The sequence below is a fragment of the Rana temporaria genome, chromosome 12 (assembly GCF_905171775.1).
Source record: "Rana temporaria chromosome 12, aRanTem1.1, whole genome shotgun sequence".
In the NCBI taxonomy this organism is placed as follows: Eukaryota; Metazoa; Chordata; class Amphibia; order Anura; family Ranidae; genus Rana; species Rana temporaria.
In genome coordinates this window covers 136,081,366-136,099,418 of record NC_053500.1, presented here as the reverse complement: position 1 = coordinate 136,099,418, position 18,053 = coordinate 136,081,366, and the positions used below count along the sequence as shown (strand labels likewise).

Below are 18,053 nucleotides of genomic sequence, written 5' to 3'. Positions count from 1 at the left end.
GTTGACATAGGGCTTATCTAAGAGGGCCGTGGGTTTTTTTTTGAAGGGGGGGGGTGGCGAAGGGTCATCATGAAGGGTACATTGAGCCAACCTGAGGTGCTCTGGGCTGACCTGGGGGGGTTCATGGGTGTGCTCTGGCTTGACCTGGGGGGGGGGGGCATGGACAGAGTTGAGATGGGGCTGCTCTAGGTGAAGAGGGTTATGGCGTGCTCTGTGGGGAGGACAGCTCAGGGTTATTATGGGAGGTACATTGGGCCGATCTGGGGAGCCCTGGACTGAACTGGAGGGATATTTTTGGGTGCTCTAAGCTGACATGATGGGAGGTCACTAGGCTGAAATGAGGGGTGCATAGCACTGACATGGGGGAGTACTAGACTTAAATGAGGGGTGCATAGCGCTGACATGGGGGGAGTACTAGGCTGAAATGAGGGGTGCATAGCACTGACATGGGGGAGCACTAGGCTGAAATGAGGAGTGCATAGCGCTGACATGGGGGGAGTACTAGGCTGAAATGAGGGGTGCATAGCGCTGACATGGGGGGAGTACTAGGCTGAAATGAGGGGTGCATAGCGCTGACATGGGGGGAGTACTAGGCTGAAATGAGGGGTGCATAGCACTGACATGGGGGGAGTACTAGACTGAAATGAGGAGTGCATAGCGCTGACATGGGGGGGGGGGGGGAGTACTAGACTGAAATGAGGGGTGCATAGCACTGACATGGGGGGAGTACTAGGCTGAAATGAGGAGTGCATAGCGCTGACATGGGGGGAGTACTAGGCTGAAATGAGGGGTGCATAGCGCTGACATGGGGGGAGTACTAGGCTGAAATGAGGGGTGCATAGCGCTGACATGGGGGGAGTACTAGGCTGAAATGAGGGGTGCATAGCGCTGACATGGGGAGCACTAGGCTGAAATGAGGAGTGCATAGCGCTGACATGGGGAGCACTAGGCTGAAATGAGGGGTGCATAGCGCTGACATGGGGAGCACTAGGCTGAAATGAGGAGTGCATAGCGCTGACATGGGGGGAGTACTAGGCTGAAATGAGGGGTGCATAGCACTGACATGGGGGAGCACTAGGCTGAAATGAGGGGTGCATAGCGCTGACATGGGGAGCACTAGGCTGAAATGAGGAGTGCATAGCGCTGACATGGGGGGAGTACTAGGCTGAAATGAGGGGTGCATAGCGCTGACATGGGGGGAGTACTAGGCTGAAATGAGGAGTGCATAGCGCTGACATGGGGGGCACTAGGCTGAAATGAGGGGTGCATAGCGCTGACATGGGGGGAGTACTAGGCTGAAATGAGGAGTGCATAGCGCTGACATGGGGGGGGGGAGTACTAGGCTGAAATGAGGGGTGCATAGCGCTGACATGGGGGTGCACTAGGCTGAAATGAGCGGTGCACAGAGCTGACATGGGGGGGCGGACAGATCTGATATGGGGAGCACTAGGCTGAAATGAGGGGTGTATGGGGTAGAGTGGGCTGACATGGGGGGCACAGGGGCTCTGGGTTGGGGGGGAATCACAGAGCTGACCTAGGGGGGAAGTTGGCCATGGGGAGCTCTGGGGGGAGGAGCACAGCCAGGTAATGATGGGAGGAGCTCTGGGGGGGAGGAGCACAGACAGGTAATGATGGGAGGTGCTCTGGGGGGGAGGAGCACAGACAGGTATAGATGTACTTTGGGGTGCTCCGGGTTCACATGGAGGAGGATGCCGGGAAAAGAGGACACTCCGCGGGTGTCCGCGCTGCTGGAAGTTGTACTCCAGGAGGCGGGGCTCCGCGCACACATGGGCGGTTTCGGACGAGGGGTGTAACGATGCCATGGAGGGGAGGAGCCGGGCGGACGCCGAAGGGAGATGTACAGGTCCCGCCTCCTCCGCAGTGCCGGGTGACGTCACTTCCGGAAGGTCAGGCTGCTCTTCTCTTTAGTGTTTGCCGTGTTCCCCTCCTCCACCGCCCGAACCGGATCCTTCACCGACACCGCGCCGCTCCGTGTATGGACACCGACAGGTGAGAGCGGAGACCGGCCTACAACCGGACATTGCAGGGTTACCAGGGGCAACACCTCATGTCACCATGGCAACCACTGCTAGACATCCCCTTCCCCCATACACCTTCCCTATATTTCCAGTTATTGATCCCAAGAGCTGACACTCCTCTCTTCATATATAATATGTACTCCCCCTCCCCCCCTGTATATGATGTATTCCCATACAGTGTACTGACCCCAGGAGCTGACACTCTGCCCTTCCCTCTTCATCAATAATATGTACACCTCCCCTGTATTCCCAGTACTTCTCCTGACACTCCTCTCTTCATATATACCCCACCCTGTATTCCCATTCAGTGTACTGACCCCAGGAGCTGACACTCCGCTCCCCTCAAGTCCTCTCTGGCAGGCGCAGCTGGCTGCGGTTCCTCTGGCAGGCGCGGCAGGCGGGGGGAGCCGGCTGCGGTTCCTCTGGCAGGCGGGGGGAGCCGGCTGCGGTTCCTCTGGCAGGCGGGGGGAGCCGGCTGCGGTTCCTCTGGCAGGCGGGGAGCCGGCTGCGGTTCCTCTGGCAGGCGGGGAGCCGGCTGTGGTTCCTCTGGCAGGCGCCGCGGGGGGAGGAGCCGGCTGCGGTTCCTCTGGCAGGCGCCGCGGGGGGGGGGGGAGGAGCCGGCTGCGGTTCCTCTGGCAGGCGGGGGGGGGATGAGGAGCCGGCTGCGGTTCCTCTGGCAGGCGCCGTAGGGGGGGGAGTCGGCTGCGGTTCCTCTGGCAGGCGCCGCGGGGGAGGAGGCGGCTGCGGTTCCTCTGGCAGGCGCCACAGGGGGGAGAGTCAGCTGCGGTTCCTCTGGCAGGCGCCGCGGGGGGAGGGAGAGGAGCCGGCTGCGGTTCCTCTGGCAGGCGCCGCGGGGGGGAGTCGGCTGCGGTTCCTCTGGCAGGCGCCACGGGGGGGGGGGGAGAGTCAGCTGCGGTTCCTCTGGCAGGCGCCGCGGGGGAGGAGCCGGCTGCGGTTCCTCTGGCAGGCGCCGCGGGGGGGGGGGGGGGAAGTCAGCTGCGGCTCCTTTGGCAGGCGCCGCGGGGGGGGGGGGGAGTCAGCTGCGGCTCCTCTGGCAGGCGCCGCGGGGGGGGAGCCGGCTGCGGTTCCTCTGGCAGGCGCCGCGGGAGCCGGCTGCGGTTCCTCTGGCAGGGGGGGGGAGAGCCGGCTGCGGTTCCTCTGGCAGGGGGGGGAGAGCCGGCTGCGGTTCCTCTGCCAGGCGCTGCGGGGGGGGAGAGCCGGCTGCGGTTCCTCTGGCAGGCGCCGCGGGGAGCCGGCTGCGGTTCCTCTGGCAGGCGCCGCGGGGAAGCCGGCTGCGGTTCCTCTGGCAGGCGCCGCGGGGGGGGGGGGGGAGTCGTCAGCTGCGGCTCCTCTGGCAGGCGCCGCGGGGGGGGGAGTCAGCTGCGGCTCCTCTGGCAGGCGCCGCGGGGGGGAGTCGGCTGCGGTTCCTCTGGCAGGCGCCGCGGGGGGGGGAGCCGGCTGCGGTTCCTCTGGCAGGGGGGGAGAGCCGGCTGCGGTTCCTCTGGCAGGGGGGGAGAGCCGGCTGCGGTTCCTCTGGCAGGGGGGGAGAGCCGGCTGCGGTTCCTCTGGCAGGGGGGGAGAGCCGGCTGCGGTTCCTCTGGCAGGGGGGGAGAGCCGGCTGCGGTTCCTCTGGCAGGGGGGGAGAGCCGGCTGCGGTTCCTCTGGCAGGGGGGGAGAGCCGGCTGCGGTTCCTCTGGCAGGGGGGGAGAGCCGGCTGCGGTTCCTCTGGCAGGGGGGGAGAGCCGGCTGCGGTTCCTCTGGCAGGGGGGGGAGAGCCGGCTGCGGTTCCTCTGGCAGGGGGGGAGAGCCGGCTGCGGTTCCTCTGGCAGGCGCCGCGGGGAAGCCGGCTGCGGTTCCTCTGGCAGGCGCCGCGGGGGGGGGGGGAAGCCGGCTGCGGTTCCTCTGGCAGGCGCCGCGGGGGGGGGAGGGGAAGAAGCCAGCTGCGGTTCCTCTGGCAGGCGCCGTGGGGGGAGCCGGCTGCGGTTCCTCTGGCAGGCGCCGCGGGGGGGGGAGCCGGCTGCGGTTCCTCTGGCAGGCGCCGCGGGGGGGGGGGAGAAAGCCGGCTGCGGTTCCTCTGGCAGGCGCCGCGGGGGGGGGGGGGCGGGCTGCGGTTCCTCTGGCAGGCGCAGCGGGGGGAGCCGGCTGGGGTTCCTCTGGCAGCGGGGGGGGGGGGGGGGGCGGCGGCTGCGGTTCCTCTGGCAGGAGCAAAGGGGGGGGGCGGCTGCGGTTCCTCTGGCAGGGGGGGAAAGGCGGCTGCGGTTCCTCTGGCAGGGGGGGAGAGCCGGCTGCGGTTCCTCTGGCAGGCGCCGCGGGGGGGGAGAGCCGGCTGCGGTTCCTCTGGCCGGCGCCGCGGGGGGGGGAGAGCCGGCTGCGGTTCCTCTGGCAGGCGCCGCGGGGAAGCCGGCTGCGGTTCCTCTGGCAGGCGCCGCGGGGGGGGGGAAGCCGGCTGCGGTTCCTCTGGCAGGCGCCGCGGGGGGGGGAGGGGAAGAAGCCGGCTGCGGTTCCTCTGGCAGGCGCCGTGGGGGGAGCCGGCTGCGGTTCCTCTGGCAGGCGCCGCGGGGGGGGAGCCGGCTGCGGTTCCTCTGGCAGGCGCCGCGGGGGGGGGGGAGAAAGCCGGCTGCGGTTCCTCTGGCGGGGGGGGGGGCGGGCTGCGGTTCCTCTGGCAGGCGCAGCGGGGGGGGGCGGCTGGGGTTCCTCTGGCAGCGGGGGGGGGGGGCGGCGGCTGCGGTTCCTCTGGCAGGAGCAAAGGGGGGGGGCGGCTGCGGTTCCTCTGGCAGGCGCAGCAGGCTCTTGTATCCAAGCTGGTGGTGCTGGGCACCTCCCCAGCCCTTTGAGAGCTTCTAAATACCAGGAGGCAGGGCTTTTGGGTCATATGACCCCTGTGATTGGCTGTGGTCACATGATCAGAAAGCTCCCAATTGCAAGTATGTATGGTGAGCGTTCTGGTCCCTTCCAGTGACTGTGCTGGAGGTGTGTGGAGGCTCTGAGCGCAGATAAGTGTTTACATAGAGCTGTGTATATATATATATATCTCCTCTCAGTGGGGAGAGGTCGGCCTCCTTCTGGTGACACCTACAGCGGGTATAAAAAGTCTACACACCCCGGGTGGTAAAATGTCAGGTTTCTGTGATGTAGACAAATATAAATCATTTCAGAACTTTTTCCACCTTTAATGTGACCCATAAACTGTACAACTCATTCAAACAACAAACTGAAGTCTTTTAGGTGGAGGGAAGTAAAAATAATCTGGTTGCATAAGTTTGCACACCCTTACACTAATACTTTGTTGAAGCACCTTTTGATTTTGTTACAGCACTCAGTATATGTGGGTATGAGTCTATCAGCATGGCACACCCTGACTTGGCAATATTTGCCCACTCTTCTTCTTTGCAAAAACACTCCAAATCTGTCAGATGGTGAGGGCATCTCCTGTGCACAGCCCTCTTCAGATCACCCCACATATTTTCAATGGGATTCAGGTCTGGGCTCTTGCTGGGCCATTCCAAAACTTGAATCTTCTTCTGGTGAAGCCGTTCCTTTGGTGATTTGGATGTATGGCTTTGGGTCGTTGTCATGATAAAAGAAGTTCCTCTTCATGTTCAGCTCTCTAGCTGAAGCCTGAAGGTTTTGTGCCAATATTGACTTTGGAACTTTTCATAATTCTCTCTACCTTGACTAAGGCCCCTGTTCCAGCTGAAGGAAAAACAGCCCAAAGCACAATGCCGCCGCCACCACCATGCTTCACAGTGGGTATGGTGTTCTGTTGGTGATGTGCAGTGTTGTTTTTGCACCAAACATATATTTTTATATATTTTTCTTGGTAAGAAAAGTCTTCCGTCTTGTCACTCTGCCCCATAGCCCAGACATATGAAGAATACGGGAGATTGTTGTCGCATGTACCACACAGCCAGTACTTGCCAGATATTCCTGCAGATCCTTTAATGTTGCTGTAGGCCTCTTGGCCGCCTCCCTGACCAGTTTAGCATCATCTTTCAGCTTAAAACAAAAAAATATTGGGCTAACTTTACTTTTTTCCCCCCAAAAAATTGCATTTGAAAGACCGCTGGGCAAATACAGTGTGACATAAAATATTGCAGCCATTGCCATTTTATTCCCTAGGGTCTCTGCTAAAATATATATATAATGTTTGGGGGTTCCAAGTAATTTCCTATAAAAAAAAAACAGATTTTTAACTGAGAAACAAGTGTCAGAAAAAGATTTGGACTTTAAGTGGTTAAACTTCCTGCATTTACACACAGAAGTTTGATCTAAGAAGGAAGTTAGTTACAATGTTTCATGTTGTTAAAAACTTGGCAGACATATTTTCTTTTGACAGCTGATACATCTCTCCACTTGTATGGAAGAATTGGCAAACTCTGCATTGGAGATGGTCAGGGGGGTTGAATCGAGATCACGATTTAACGCTTAATTGTGCAGCTCTAAGGGGTGTGTAGACTTTTTATATCCACTGCTGTCTTCTGGGACCTGTGTGTCTCCCAGAAGACAGCAGGGGATGGGGGGAAGAAGGTGCCGGAAGTGGCATAGATACCCGTGGGTGGCTCGGTTATCTATGCCAGGAAGCGGGAGCAAAATACCTGTATTACACAAATATCTGAAATGTGCCAAATGTGACACCGGAGGGGGGGAGGATTCCGAAAAGCGGAAGTTCCATTTCTGCATAGAATGCATCTTTTGTGTTGCAGCTGCACCCCAGAGCCCCCCTTTTACTTGCCTGAACCCGATCCATCTAGCGATGAGAACGAGCCCAGTCGCTGTCTCAGGTCCTAAATGGATAGCAGCAGGAGCCATTGGCTTCCACTGCTGTCAATCAAATCCAGTGACATGGGAGCGGGGCTGAGTCCTGTTGTCTGTGTCAATGGATTCAGCAGCGGGACTCGGGAGCGTGCCTGCACGGGTGTCCCCATGGAAAGCGACTCTTTGTGGTGTCACCCGATGAGGAGGAGCCAGGAGCGCCGCCGGGGGACCCCAGAAAAGGAGCATCGGGCCGCTCTGCAAAACCCTTGCACAGACGATGTAAGTGTGAAATGTTTGTTGAACCTTCGCAATCACTTTAAAGCGGGAGTTCACCCATTTATAAAATTTTTCCCCTTTTCCCCTTAGATTCCTGCTCGTTTTGTCTAGGGGAATCGGCTAGTTGTTTTAAAATATGATCAGTACTTACCGTTTTCGAGATGCATCTTCTCCGTCGCTTCCGGGTATGGGTCTTCGGGAGCGGGCGTTCCTTCTTGATTGACAGTCTTCCGAGAGGCTTCCGACGGTCGCATCCATCGCGTCACTCGTAGCCGAAAGAAGCCGAATGTCGGTGCGGCTCTATACTGCGCCTGCGCACCGACGTTCGGCTTCTTTCGAAAAATCGTGACGCGATGGATGCGACCGTCGGAAGCCTCTCGGAAGACTGTCAATCAAGATAGGAACGCCCAGTCCCGCAGCCCATACCCGGAAGTGACGGAGAGGATGCATCTCGTAAACGGGTAAGTACGGATCATATTTTAAAACAAATAGCCGATTCCCCTAGACAAAACGAGCAGGAATCTAAGGGAAAAAGTGTCCTCTAAGGGTGAACCCCCGCTTTAACATTGCACACACCCGTGACATGGCAGCAAACTTTCAAACCCAGAATTGTCTTCGGACATTGTTTTAAAGTGGTAGTTAAAGCGGAGCTCCACCCCAAAGAACCCATAGAAGATAGGGGGAGGGGGAGTGGGTATCTAATTCTGACAGGTACCCACTCCCACTTACTGCTTGCATCACCACTGCGATCTGAGTCAAATGTTCAGCCCCCCCGCAGTCTTTTAGGACACATCACAGGTCCTAGAAGACTACAAGGCACAGCGCAGCTCGCACATGCACCGTAGGAAACGACTGTGAAGCTACGAGGCTTTACTTCCTGTTTTCTTCATTTGCTATGTCAGTGTTCCATCAAATTATGCGACCCGTCAAATCTTGTAACGGAAGTGACGTTCCGTCACGGCCATCTTGGTACACCCCACACTGAGCCGCAGTAAGCCTACAAGTCTGAAGTCACCAAGCGAACATCTTTTTACACCCGCCAAAGTCTTGCATTTCACACTTATAGTGAAATACAGGATTTAGAAGTCTTTGTGACTATTTTGATGTTGAATTTTAAAAGCAGCGGTGTTCTGTCAGATTAGCAAACGTGTGAGTTCCGCAGGCTTGCCACTGCTTTTAAAATTCAACATCAAAACGCTGTCGCTGACTTCTAAATCCTGTATTTCACAATGTAAGCCGAGTTTACTGGTAAAAATAAGCGTGCAAGACTTTGGTGGTTGTAATAAAGATGTCCGCTTGGCGACTGTAGCGAAGTGCACGGTGTACCAAGATGGGCGTGACGGAACGTCGCTTCCGTTATGAAATCTGATAGAACACCAGCGCCTGCACCCAAAGCTGATTTGAAGAATCAACTCTGGCGAGGACATCGCTGGGTCCCTGGACAGGTAAGTGTCCTTATTAGGGATGAGCTCCGGCGTGTTCGCACACTCCACGTGCAGAGCCCGCCAGGAAGTCGGCACGGCGCTGCGCTAATCACAGGCAGGGAGACATTGTCCCGATGCTCGGCTGTAGAGATCGTGAAATGTCTCCCTGTCTGTGGTGAGCGCAGCGCCGAGCCGGCTTCCTGGCGGGCTCTGCACGTGGAGTGTGCGAACACGCCGGAGCTCATCCTCAGTCCTTAGAATAGTCTGCAGCTGCAGTATTTGTAGCTGCTTGCTTTTCCTTTTTTGAGTGACCCTGAGCTCCTTTTTAAAGCGGAGGTTCCGCCGTTTTTTTTTTTAAAGTCAGCAGCTACAAATACGGCAGCTGCTGACTTTTAAAAAATGGACACTTACCTGTCCAGCGCGCCCACGATGTCAGCAGACGAGGCTGAGCAATCGCTCGGTCCTCGGCTGCTTCCGCCGCCATCCTCGGTGAGGGAATCAGGAAGTGAAGCCTTGTGGCTTCACTGCCCGATTCTCTACTGCGCATGGGCGAGGATCGCGGCACGCCGTCACTGGTCCCCCGCTCCCCGCTCTCTCCTGGGAACTGTGTTTACCAGAAGACAGAAGGGGGGGGGGGTGACGTCACAGGCTGGATTCCCAGCGGAAGTGGTGCAAATACCTGGTATCTGCACCCCCCTCCCCCCTGAAAGGTGCAATATGTGTCACCGGAGGGGGGGGGGGGATCCAAAAAGCGGAGGTTCACTTTTTGTGCGAACCTCCGCTTTAAGTCTTAAAAGAAAAGAAAAATAAATCTGACCTACCTGCAAGCTAATATCATCACAAATTATTGTCACATACTAGCACATTATGACAGACTTGCCTATAAAGCCGATGCCCCCCCTGAGCTGCATACTGCACCGTTGCCAGTGCTTCCAGCTTCAGCCGTTTGAATGGCTGAGCTTCAATTCTATTTCTTCTGAACATGGGAGTCACGATGGTGTCACAGAGCTCTGGATTGGCGGCTCATTCAGCGCGCCCTCATTTCAGAGTACAATACGCTGACTTCACCGGCTGCTGAACATGTGAATATCTTCTAAACCACGGGTCTTCAAACTACGGCCCTCCAGTTGTTCAGGAACTACAATTCCCATCATGCCTGTGAAAGTCAGAGTTTTACAATGCCTCGTGGCATGTGTAGTTCTACAACAGCTGGAGGGCCGTAGTTTGAGGATCCCTGTTCTAAACGGTGCAGGCTTAGGAGATATTCATCCTACCTACAGGTGAGATTTATGATTGGCTTACCTGTAGGTACAAGGGTCCAAGCAGAGTTCACTGCCACTTTTAAAAGCCTATATAGATTATCAGTTTAGCGCATGATGGCCCTGGAACTATTACAACAGAGGGGAAATCTTCCTATGGGGACACTATTTCTGGTGACTTGGGGGTCCCTTCATTTGCAGGGATTTCCTGTCTGGCTATGGGACAGGAAGTGAAGTTGAATCTCCCCAATGGGACACAGATTGGGTGGATGGGACAGGGGTTGTAATCCTCCCTGGCTCTATCCAAAATGGGGGGGGGGAGTTTTACCAATAGTTCTACTTTAATGTTATTGCTATCACATCGGGAGCCAATGTAATGACCGGTTCTCTTTACTGAAATGAGTTGCGGATTGTGCTCAATGAACATACTTTTGGCTTTCTGTAGAAGTGATCAGGTGGTTTTACAGTGCAAGGGGCTGGCGGGATTTGCTGCCAGGGGGAGACGAGGGGAGGGTCCCCCCTTGCTGCCAGGGGGGGCTCTTTTCTGCGCTCTGCCCTCCACCTGTGCTGCACTTTTCTTGGCTCAGCACCCCCCTTGCTGCCAGGGGGAGACGAGAAGGGGGCCCCTCTGCGGCCAGGGGGAGACGGGGGGTCCCCCTTGCCCTCTGCTGCCAGGGGGAGATGTGGGTCCCTCTGCTGCCAGGGGGAGACGGGAGGGCCCCCTTTGCCCTTTGCTGCTGGGGGGGGCCCATACTCTTTGCTGCCAGTGGGGGGGGGGTGCCCTGCCTTTGCTGCCAGCAGAGGCAGTTGTCTGGAGAGAATGCCCACTTGTGTTTGAGGTCCGTGTGAATGGTACCCCTTTAGGACAATGCGGGTGGGGCCATCTTACACCGGCATTACGTGGGGTCTGGGCCCCCTTATGTCAGTGCTCTGTGGGGTCTGGGCCCCCTTATGTCGGTACTCCTGTGGGGTCTGAGCGCCCTTATATCGGTACTCCTGTGGGGTCTGGGCACCCTTATGTCGGTACTCCTGTGGGGTCTGGGCGCCCTTATGTCGGTACTCCTGTGTGGTCTGGGCGCCCTTATGTCAGTACTCCTGTGGGGTCTGGGCGCCCTTATGTCGGTACTCCTGTGGGGTCTGGGCCCCCTTATGTCGGTACTCTGTGGGGTCTGGGCCCCCTTATGTCGGTACTCTGTGGGGTCTGGGCCCCCTTATGTCGGTACTCCTGTGGGGTCTGGGCGCCCTTATGTCGGTACTCCTGTGGGGTCTGGGCGCCCTTATGTCGGTACTCCTGTGGGGTCTGGGCGCCCTTATGTCGGTGCTCTGTGGGGTCTGGGCACCCTTATGTCGGTGCTCTGTGGGGTCTGGGCGCCCTTATGTCGGTACTCTGTGGGGTCTGGGCGCCCTTATGTCGGTGCTCTGTGGGGTCTGGGCGCCCTTATGTCGGTACTCTGTGGGGTCTGGGCGCCCTTATGTCGGTACTCTGTGGGGTCTGGGCGCCCTTATGTCGGTACTCTGTGGGGTCTGGGCGCCCTTATGTCGGTACTCCTGTGGGATCTGGGCCCCCTTATGTCGGTACTCCTGTAAGGTCTGGGCGCCCTTATGTTTGTACTCTGTGGGGTCTGGGCCCCCTTATGTCGGTACTCTGTGGGGTCTGGGCGCCCTTATGTCGGTACTCCTGTGGGGTCTGGGCGCCCTTATGTCGGTACACCTGTGGGGTCTGGGTGCCCTTATGTCGGTACTCCTGTGGGGTCTGGGCACCCTTATGTCGGTACTCCTGTGGGGTCTGGGCGCCCTTATGTCGGTACTCCTGTGTGGTCTGGGCGCCCTTATGTCAGTACTCCTGTGGGGTCTGGGCGCCCTTATGTCGGTACTCCTGTGGGGTCTGGGCCCCCTTATGTCGGTACTCTGTGGGGTCTGGGCCCCCTTATGTCGGTACTCCTGTGGGGTCTGGGCCCCCTTATGTTTGTACTCTGTGGGGTCTGGGCGCCCTTATGTCAGTACTCTGTGGGGTCTGGGCGCCCTTATGTCGGTACTCTGTGGGGTCTGGGCGCCCTTATGTCGGTACTCCTGTGGGGTCTGGGCGCCCTTATGTCGGTACACCTGTGGGGTCTGGGTGCCCTTATGTCGGTACTCCTGTGGGGTCTGGGCACCCTTATGTCGGTACTCCTGTGGGGTCTGGGCGCCCTTATGTCGGTACTCCTGTGTGGTCTGGGCGCCCTTATGTCAGTACTCCTGTGGGGTCTGGGCGCCCTTATGTCGGTACTCCTGTGGGGTCTGGGCCCCCTTATGTCGGTACTCTGTGGGGTCTGGGCCCCCTTATGTCGGTACTCTGTGGGGTCTGGGCCCCCTTATGTCGGTACTCTGTGGGGTCTGGGCCCCCTTATGTCGGTACTCTGTTTTATTAATGTTGTTCTGTAACGAGAGGATGCCCTCCCTATGGCTGTATGGAACCCCTCTGCTTATTTATGTATAGCTGTCATGTTCAGGCTTCACCTGGCTGTACTGGGTGGCGCTAGAGTACAGTGACGGGGATGTCCAGCCAGTTTGCTGCCTTCACCTGATAGGAAATGTTTATTTCTTGCAGATAATCCCTTGACTCCTGCCTGCACTCAGCTTCACTCTGCACTGAACACCGTTTCCTGCCAGCAGCCATCTCTGATAGACACCATCATGTCACAAGTCCAGAACGCACCCGCCGCCCTCTCAGGGAGCCTGCTGAGCAAGAAGCCGCACTCTCCCCTCCCTCAGTCTCTGGGGATCCCACCCACTGCCGGCCCCCTGCCTTCTGAACATGCAGGAAGACCACACCAGAGCTCCGCCCTGCCGCCTACGTCTGTCACCTCTGGCAATGCTGCTGCAGGTAAGGCCTTTTCCTGTAGGGTCACCTGGGCTCCTGTCTGCACATTGTTTACAGGGACATTAAAGTGTTACTAAACCCAGGACTCTGCATTCACTATGTCTGGTCTCCCACAGAACATGGAAATGCAATTATTTTAGTAAATATAAACCAGGGTTTGACAAAATTTGCTTGGAATCTAGGAGCCAGCTAAAAAAGTTAGGAGCCAGAAAACGCGCCCCGTCCCGACGAGCTCGCGCGCAGAATCGAACACATACGTGAGTAGCGCCCGCATATGTAAACGGTATTCAAACCACACATGTGAGATATCGCCGCGATCGTTGGAGCGAGAGCAATAATTCTAGCCCTAGACCTCCTCTGTAACTCGAAACATGCAACCTGTAGATTTTTTTTAAACGTCGCCTATGGAGATTTTAAAGGGTAAAAGTTTGTCGGCATTCCACGAGCGGACGCAATTTTGTCGGTACTCTGTGGGGTCTGGGCTCCCTTATGTCGCTGCTCTGTGGGGTCTGGGCTCCCTTATGTCGGTACTTGACTGGCTGGCCTCAACCTGATAGAACATTTTTGGAATGAATTAGAAAGAGTGGAGACTGTTATCCAGGCCTTCTTATCGACATCAGTGCCCGACCTCACAAAGGCGCTTCTGGAAGAATAGTCAAACATTCCCATAGACACACTCCTAAACCTTGTGGACGGCCTTCCCAGAAGAGTTGAAGCTGTTATAGCTGCAAAGGGCGGGGCCAACTCAATATTGAACCCTACGGACTAAGCCAATAAAGGTGCGTGAAAGGGCAGGTGTCCCAATACGTTTGAAAATATAGTGTGTGTAATATATATTTCTCTTTCGTTCATGGACGGACACGGCATCCTTTGACAGTAGGGTTATGCACCTTTATTCCAGGAGAGTTTAAACTCTCCTAAATTAAGCGGATATAACCCTACTGTCAAAGGATGCTGTGTCCGTCCATGAACTCAGAGAAATGGATTTTACCATGAGTACAAAAATCCTATTTTCTCTTCCGTTCATGGACGGACACAGCATCCTTTGACAGTAGGGTTATATCCGCTTCCTTTAGGAGAGTTTAAACTCTCCTGGAAGGAAGGTGCATAACCCTACTGTCAAAGGATGCTGTGTCCGTCCATGAACTTCAGAGAAATGGATTTTACGGTGAGTACAAAAATTCAATTTTTTTTTTTTTTTATCTCTATTATTTATTTACATTATTTTTATAAATAAAATTATGCACACCATAAATGTATCACCTCTGTAATATCTGGGTCCTGGAATGTAGATCACCGTTTCTCACCTCCTGTCCTCAAGTACCCCCCAACAGGTCATGTTTTCAGGCTTTCCATTATTTTGCACAGGTGATTTGATCCGTTTCACTGCATTTAGTAATTACCACCTGAGGGAAATCCTGAAAACATGACCTGTTGGAGGTACTTGAGCACTGGAGTTGAGAAACATTGATGTAGATCAGTGTTTCTCAACTCCAGTCCTCGAGGCGCCCCAACAGGTCATGTTTTCAGGATTTCCCTCAGATGAAACGGCTGTGGTAACTGCTAAGGCAGTGAAACTGATGAAATCACCTGTGCAAAATAATGAAAAGCCTGAAAACATGACCTGTTGGAGGTAGTTGAGAAACATTGATGTAGATGACCCCTGGATTCCTGATCTTATCTCTGCTCTCTCTCTCTCACAGTCTCTTCTAACATGGCAAACCCCAAAGAGAAAACCCCCATGTGTCTAGTGAATGAATTGGCCCGTTTCAATAAAGTTCAGCCTGAGTACAAACTTCTGAGTGAACAAGGCCCGGCGCACTCCAAGGTAAGTGACCGTCCCGGGGGGTCATCCATCTCATCGGCAGAATGGAGGGAGATCACTAATCGGAAAGTAGCTTTTCTTACACTTTTAGCTATCAGCAGTAGAAAGCTGATCTGTGATTGGTCAGTAGGGGGTGCCTGTCCAAAGAAGTAACAAGCCCTATGCTGTTGGTTAATCTGATTTAGAGCGGTACGATTCTGGCTAAAATGAGAATCACAATTTATTTATTTTTTTTGCTAGAAGATAGATCACGATTCCCACGACGTAACGTCATCTTTCACATTAAGTCCCCTTTAACACCTAGGCGTTTTGTCGCCTGTAGTGTGACGCCGCAGCAGCCCCGAGACGCCAGAGGGACGAAAACACATGCACCTCTATGGAGATGTTTCACATCTCCACGCCGAACGCCTGCCGCCTGCAAAAAAGTCCCGGACCTTTTTTCAGATGGCGTTCGGCATAGGAGATGTGAACCATCTCCATAGAGGGGGTGAAGGCTGCATTCACAATCGCGGCGTTTTGTCGCCGCAAATCGCGGTACAAAACGCCGCTATTTGTCTCCGCAATTCGCGGGACAAAACGCTGCGATTTTGTACGCCGAAGTGTGAATGCAGCCTAAAACAAAAAAATTTGGGCTAACTTTACTGTTTTTTTTGTTTGTTTTTTGAAAGACCACTGTGTAAATACAGTGTGACATAAAATATTGCAACAATCGCCATTTTATTCCCTAGGGCAGGGATATGCAATTGGCGGACCTCCAGCTGTTGCAAAACTACAAGTCCCATCATGCCTCTGGCTCTGGGTGTCATGCTTGTGGCTGTCAGTCTTGCTATGCCTCATGGGACTTGTAGTTCTGCAACAGCTGGAGGTCCGCTAATTGCATATCCCTGCCCTAGGGTCTTTGAGAAGGATATATATATATTATAATTTATAAACGTTTGGGGGTTCCAAGTAAATTTCTAGCAATTCCCAGAGTCTGGTTTTTGTATGGGAGTATTGGGCCCCTTTCGCACTGACACGTTTTTCAGGCGGTTTAGCGCTAAAAATAGCGCTGCTATACCGACTGAAAAAATCGTGCCCTGCAGTCTTCAGTGTGAAAGCCCGAAAGCTTTCACACTGAAGCGGTGCGCTAGTAGGACCGCTCAAAAAGTCCTGCCAGCCGCATCTTTTGAGCGGTATAGGAGCGGTGTGTTCACCCATTTGAAATCAATGGGAAAGCGCGGTAATACCGCCTCTGCAGAGGCGCATTGCGGGCGGTATTAACCCTTTTTCGGCCGCTAGTGGGGGTTAAAACCGCACCGCTAGCGGGCGAATATCGCGGTAAATACGACGGTATATCGGCGCTAAAAATCGCGCTGCTATACTGCCACCGCACCTCCTGTGCCCAGTGTGAACTATACATACACATGTGATATAGAACTGATATAAAAATATAATTTTCCTTATGCAGCCGTCAGCAGGTTAGATGGGTATGTTCATTCTGTGGGTGGGGGGCGGGGAGGGAGGTCACGGTTGTATGTTCATTCTGTGGGTGGGGGGCGGGGAGGGAGGTCACGGTTGTATGTTCATTCTGTGGGTGGGGGGCGGGGAGGGAGGTCACGGTTGTATGTTCATTCTGTGGGTGGGGGGCGGGGAGGGAGGTCACTGTTGTATGTTCATTCTGTGGGTGGGGGGCGGGGAGGGAGGTCACTGTTGTATGTTCATTCTGAGGGCGGGGAGAGAGGTCACTGTTCATTCTGTGGGTGGGGGGGCGGGGAGGGAGGTCACTGTTGTATGTTCATTCTGTGGGTGGGGGGCGGGGAGGGAGGTCACTGTTCATTCTGTGGGTGGGGGGCGGGGAGGGAGGTCACGGTTGTATGTTCATTCTGTGGGTGGGGGGCGGGGAGGGAGGTCACTGTTCATTCTGTGGGTGGGGGGCGGGGAGGGAGGTCACTGTTCATTCTGTGGGTGGGAGGCGGGGAGGGAGGTCACTGTTGTATGTTCATTCTGTGGGTGGGGGGCGGGAGGGAGGTCACTGTTCATTCTGTGGGTGGGGGGCGGGAGGGAGGTCACTGTTGTAAGTTGATTCTGTGGGTGGGGGGCAGGGAGGGAGGTCACTGTTGTATGTTCATTCTGTGGGTGGGGGGCGGGGAGGGAGGTCACTGTTCATTCTGAGGGTGGGGGGCGGGAGGGAGGTCACGGTTGTATGTTCATTCTGTGGGTGGGGGGCGGGGAGGGAGGTCACGGTTGTATGTCCATTCTGTGGGTGGGGGGCGGGGATTGAGGTCACTGTTAGCGGCCTGCTGTCGGTAAGATTTTGCAGTACTGATGATGACGGAGGGTTGTTCTCTCGCACCCCCCAGGTGATACGGCCAGGACGCTGGCAGGATTACAGCCTTCTTGAGAGAGTGGGAGAAGATCGCCCAAACCAAGTGGGTATCCGTCTCTTCTATGACAATTTTTCTGTCCTGTTCTTTTGGGCCTTCTGTCCCCTCTTTACAAGAATCTGTTAGTAGTTGTCACCTCTTCTTTTCTTTGGGGGTCATATCACTATACTCCATATAGGTCTCATCATTTATGTGGAGCTGCTGTGGGTGGAGATAAGAAATTTAATCTTTATATGAAAACTCCAGTTAAAGGTCAAGAAAATATAAATTTCCCGTACAGTGGAAGTAAACCCTCCTATTTTCAGACACGGAAGCCGCCATTTTGGCCTCTGTTTGATCTGCAACAGCCATGATGCTGCACATGTGATCAGTTATGACACCAGCCATTGGATGGTTTGACAGTTTGGTTGAGAGAACAACCAATGTAAACAGCAACATTCCCGGCATGTGTTGGAAATGTAACTGTTTTAAAATGTTAGATCTTTGGGTTTACTTCCACTTTAAGTAAATATAAAGCAATGGTACTGAATTTGCTGCCTTTCCAGAATTCTTGTTATGGAACTGGAGTTTAAAAGACGGCTAATAGCTGGATTCACGTAGGGTTACGCCGGCGTATCCGTAGATACGCTGTCGTAACTCGGAATCTACGCCGTCCTAAATTTAAGCGTATTCTGGAAACCAGATACGCTTAAATTAGGCTAAGATACGAGCGGCGTAAGTCTCCTATGCCGTCGTATCTTAGGGTGCAATATTTACGCTGGCCGCTAGGTGGCGCTTCCGTTGAGTTCGGCGTAGAATATGCAAATGACTAGATACGCCGATTCAGAAACGTACGTGCGCCCGGCGCATTTTTTTTACGTCGTTTACGTATGGCTTTTTTTTTCGGCGTGAAGTTAGTCGAACAAATAGCTGGCCTAGTCAATGTTAAGTATGGCCGTCGTTCCCGCGCCAAAATTTGAAAATTTTACGTCGTTTGCGTAAGTCGTCCGTGAATGGGGCTGGACGTAATTTACGTTCACGTCGAAACCAATACGTCCTTTCGGCGTACTTTGGAGCAATGCACACTGGGATATGTACACGGACGGCGCATGCCCCATTCATAAAAAACGTCAATCACGTCGGGTCACCACCCATTTACATAAAACACGCCCCCCTCATCCTCATTTGAATATGTTTAAGGAAGTATGACCAAAGCTCTTTTTACCCTACTTTTCCTGTAGGTCACAGGAGTGCACTTCGTTCTGTACTCCTG

General features: G+C 55.0%; 1 protein-coding gene across 2 annotated transcripts in view; it reads left to right on the top strand.

Annotated features, from left to right (window-relative positions):
* The first annotated feature begins 1,866 nt into the window (after positions 1–1,866).
* STAU1 (staufen double-stranded RNA binding protein 1) overlaps positions 1,867–18,053 on the top strand; it is a 31,926-nt gene continuing 15,739 nt past the window's right edge. The window contains exons 1-4 of one of the 2 annotated variants that reach the window (XM_040330865.1): positions 1,908–2,010; positions 12,341–12,616; positions 14,317–14,441; positions 16,778–16,846. In XM_040330865.1, coding sequence (XP_040186799.1) covers positions 12,427–12,616; positions 14,317–14,441; positions 16,778–16,846 — 384 coding nt within the window. In that variant the 5' untranslated portion in view covers positions 1,908–2,010; positions 12,341–12,426. Of the gene's footprint in view, positions 2,011–12,340; positions 12,617–14,316; positions 14,442–16,777; positions 16,847–18,053 lie in introns of both variants that reach the window. The other variant, XM_040330864.1, reaches the window with a different exon arrangement.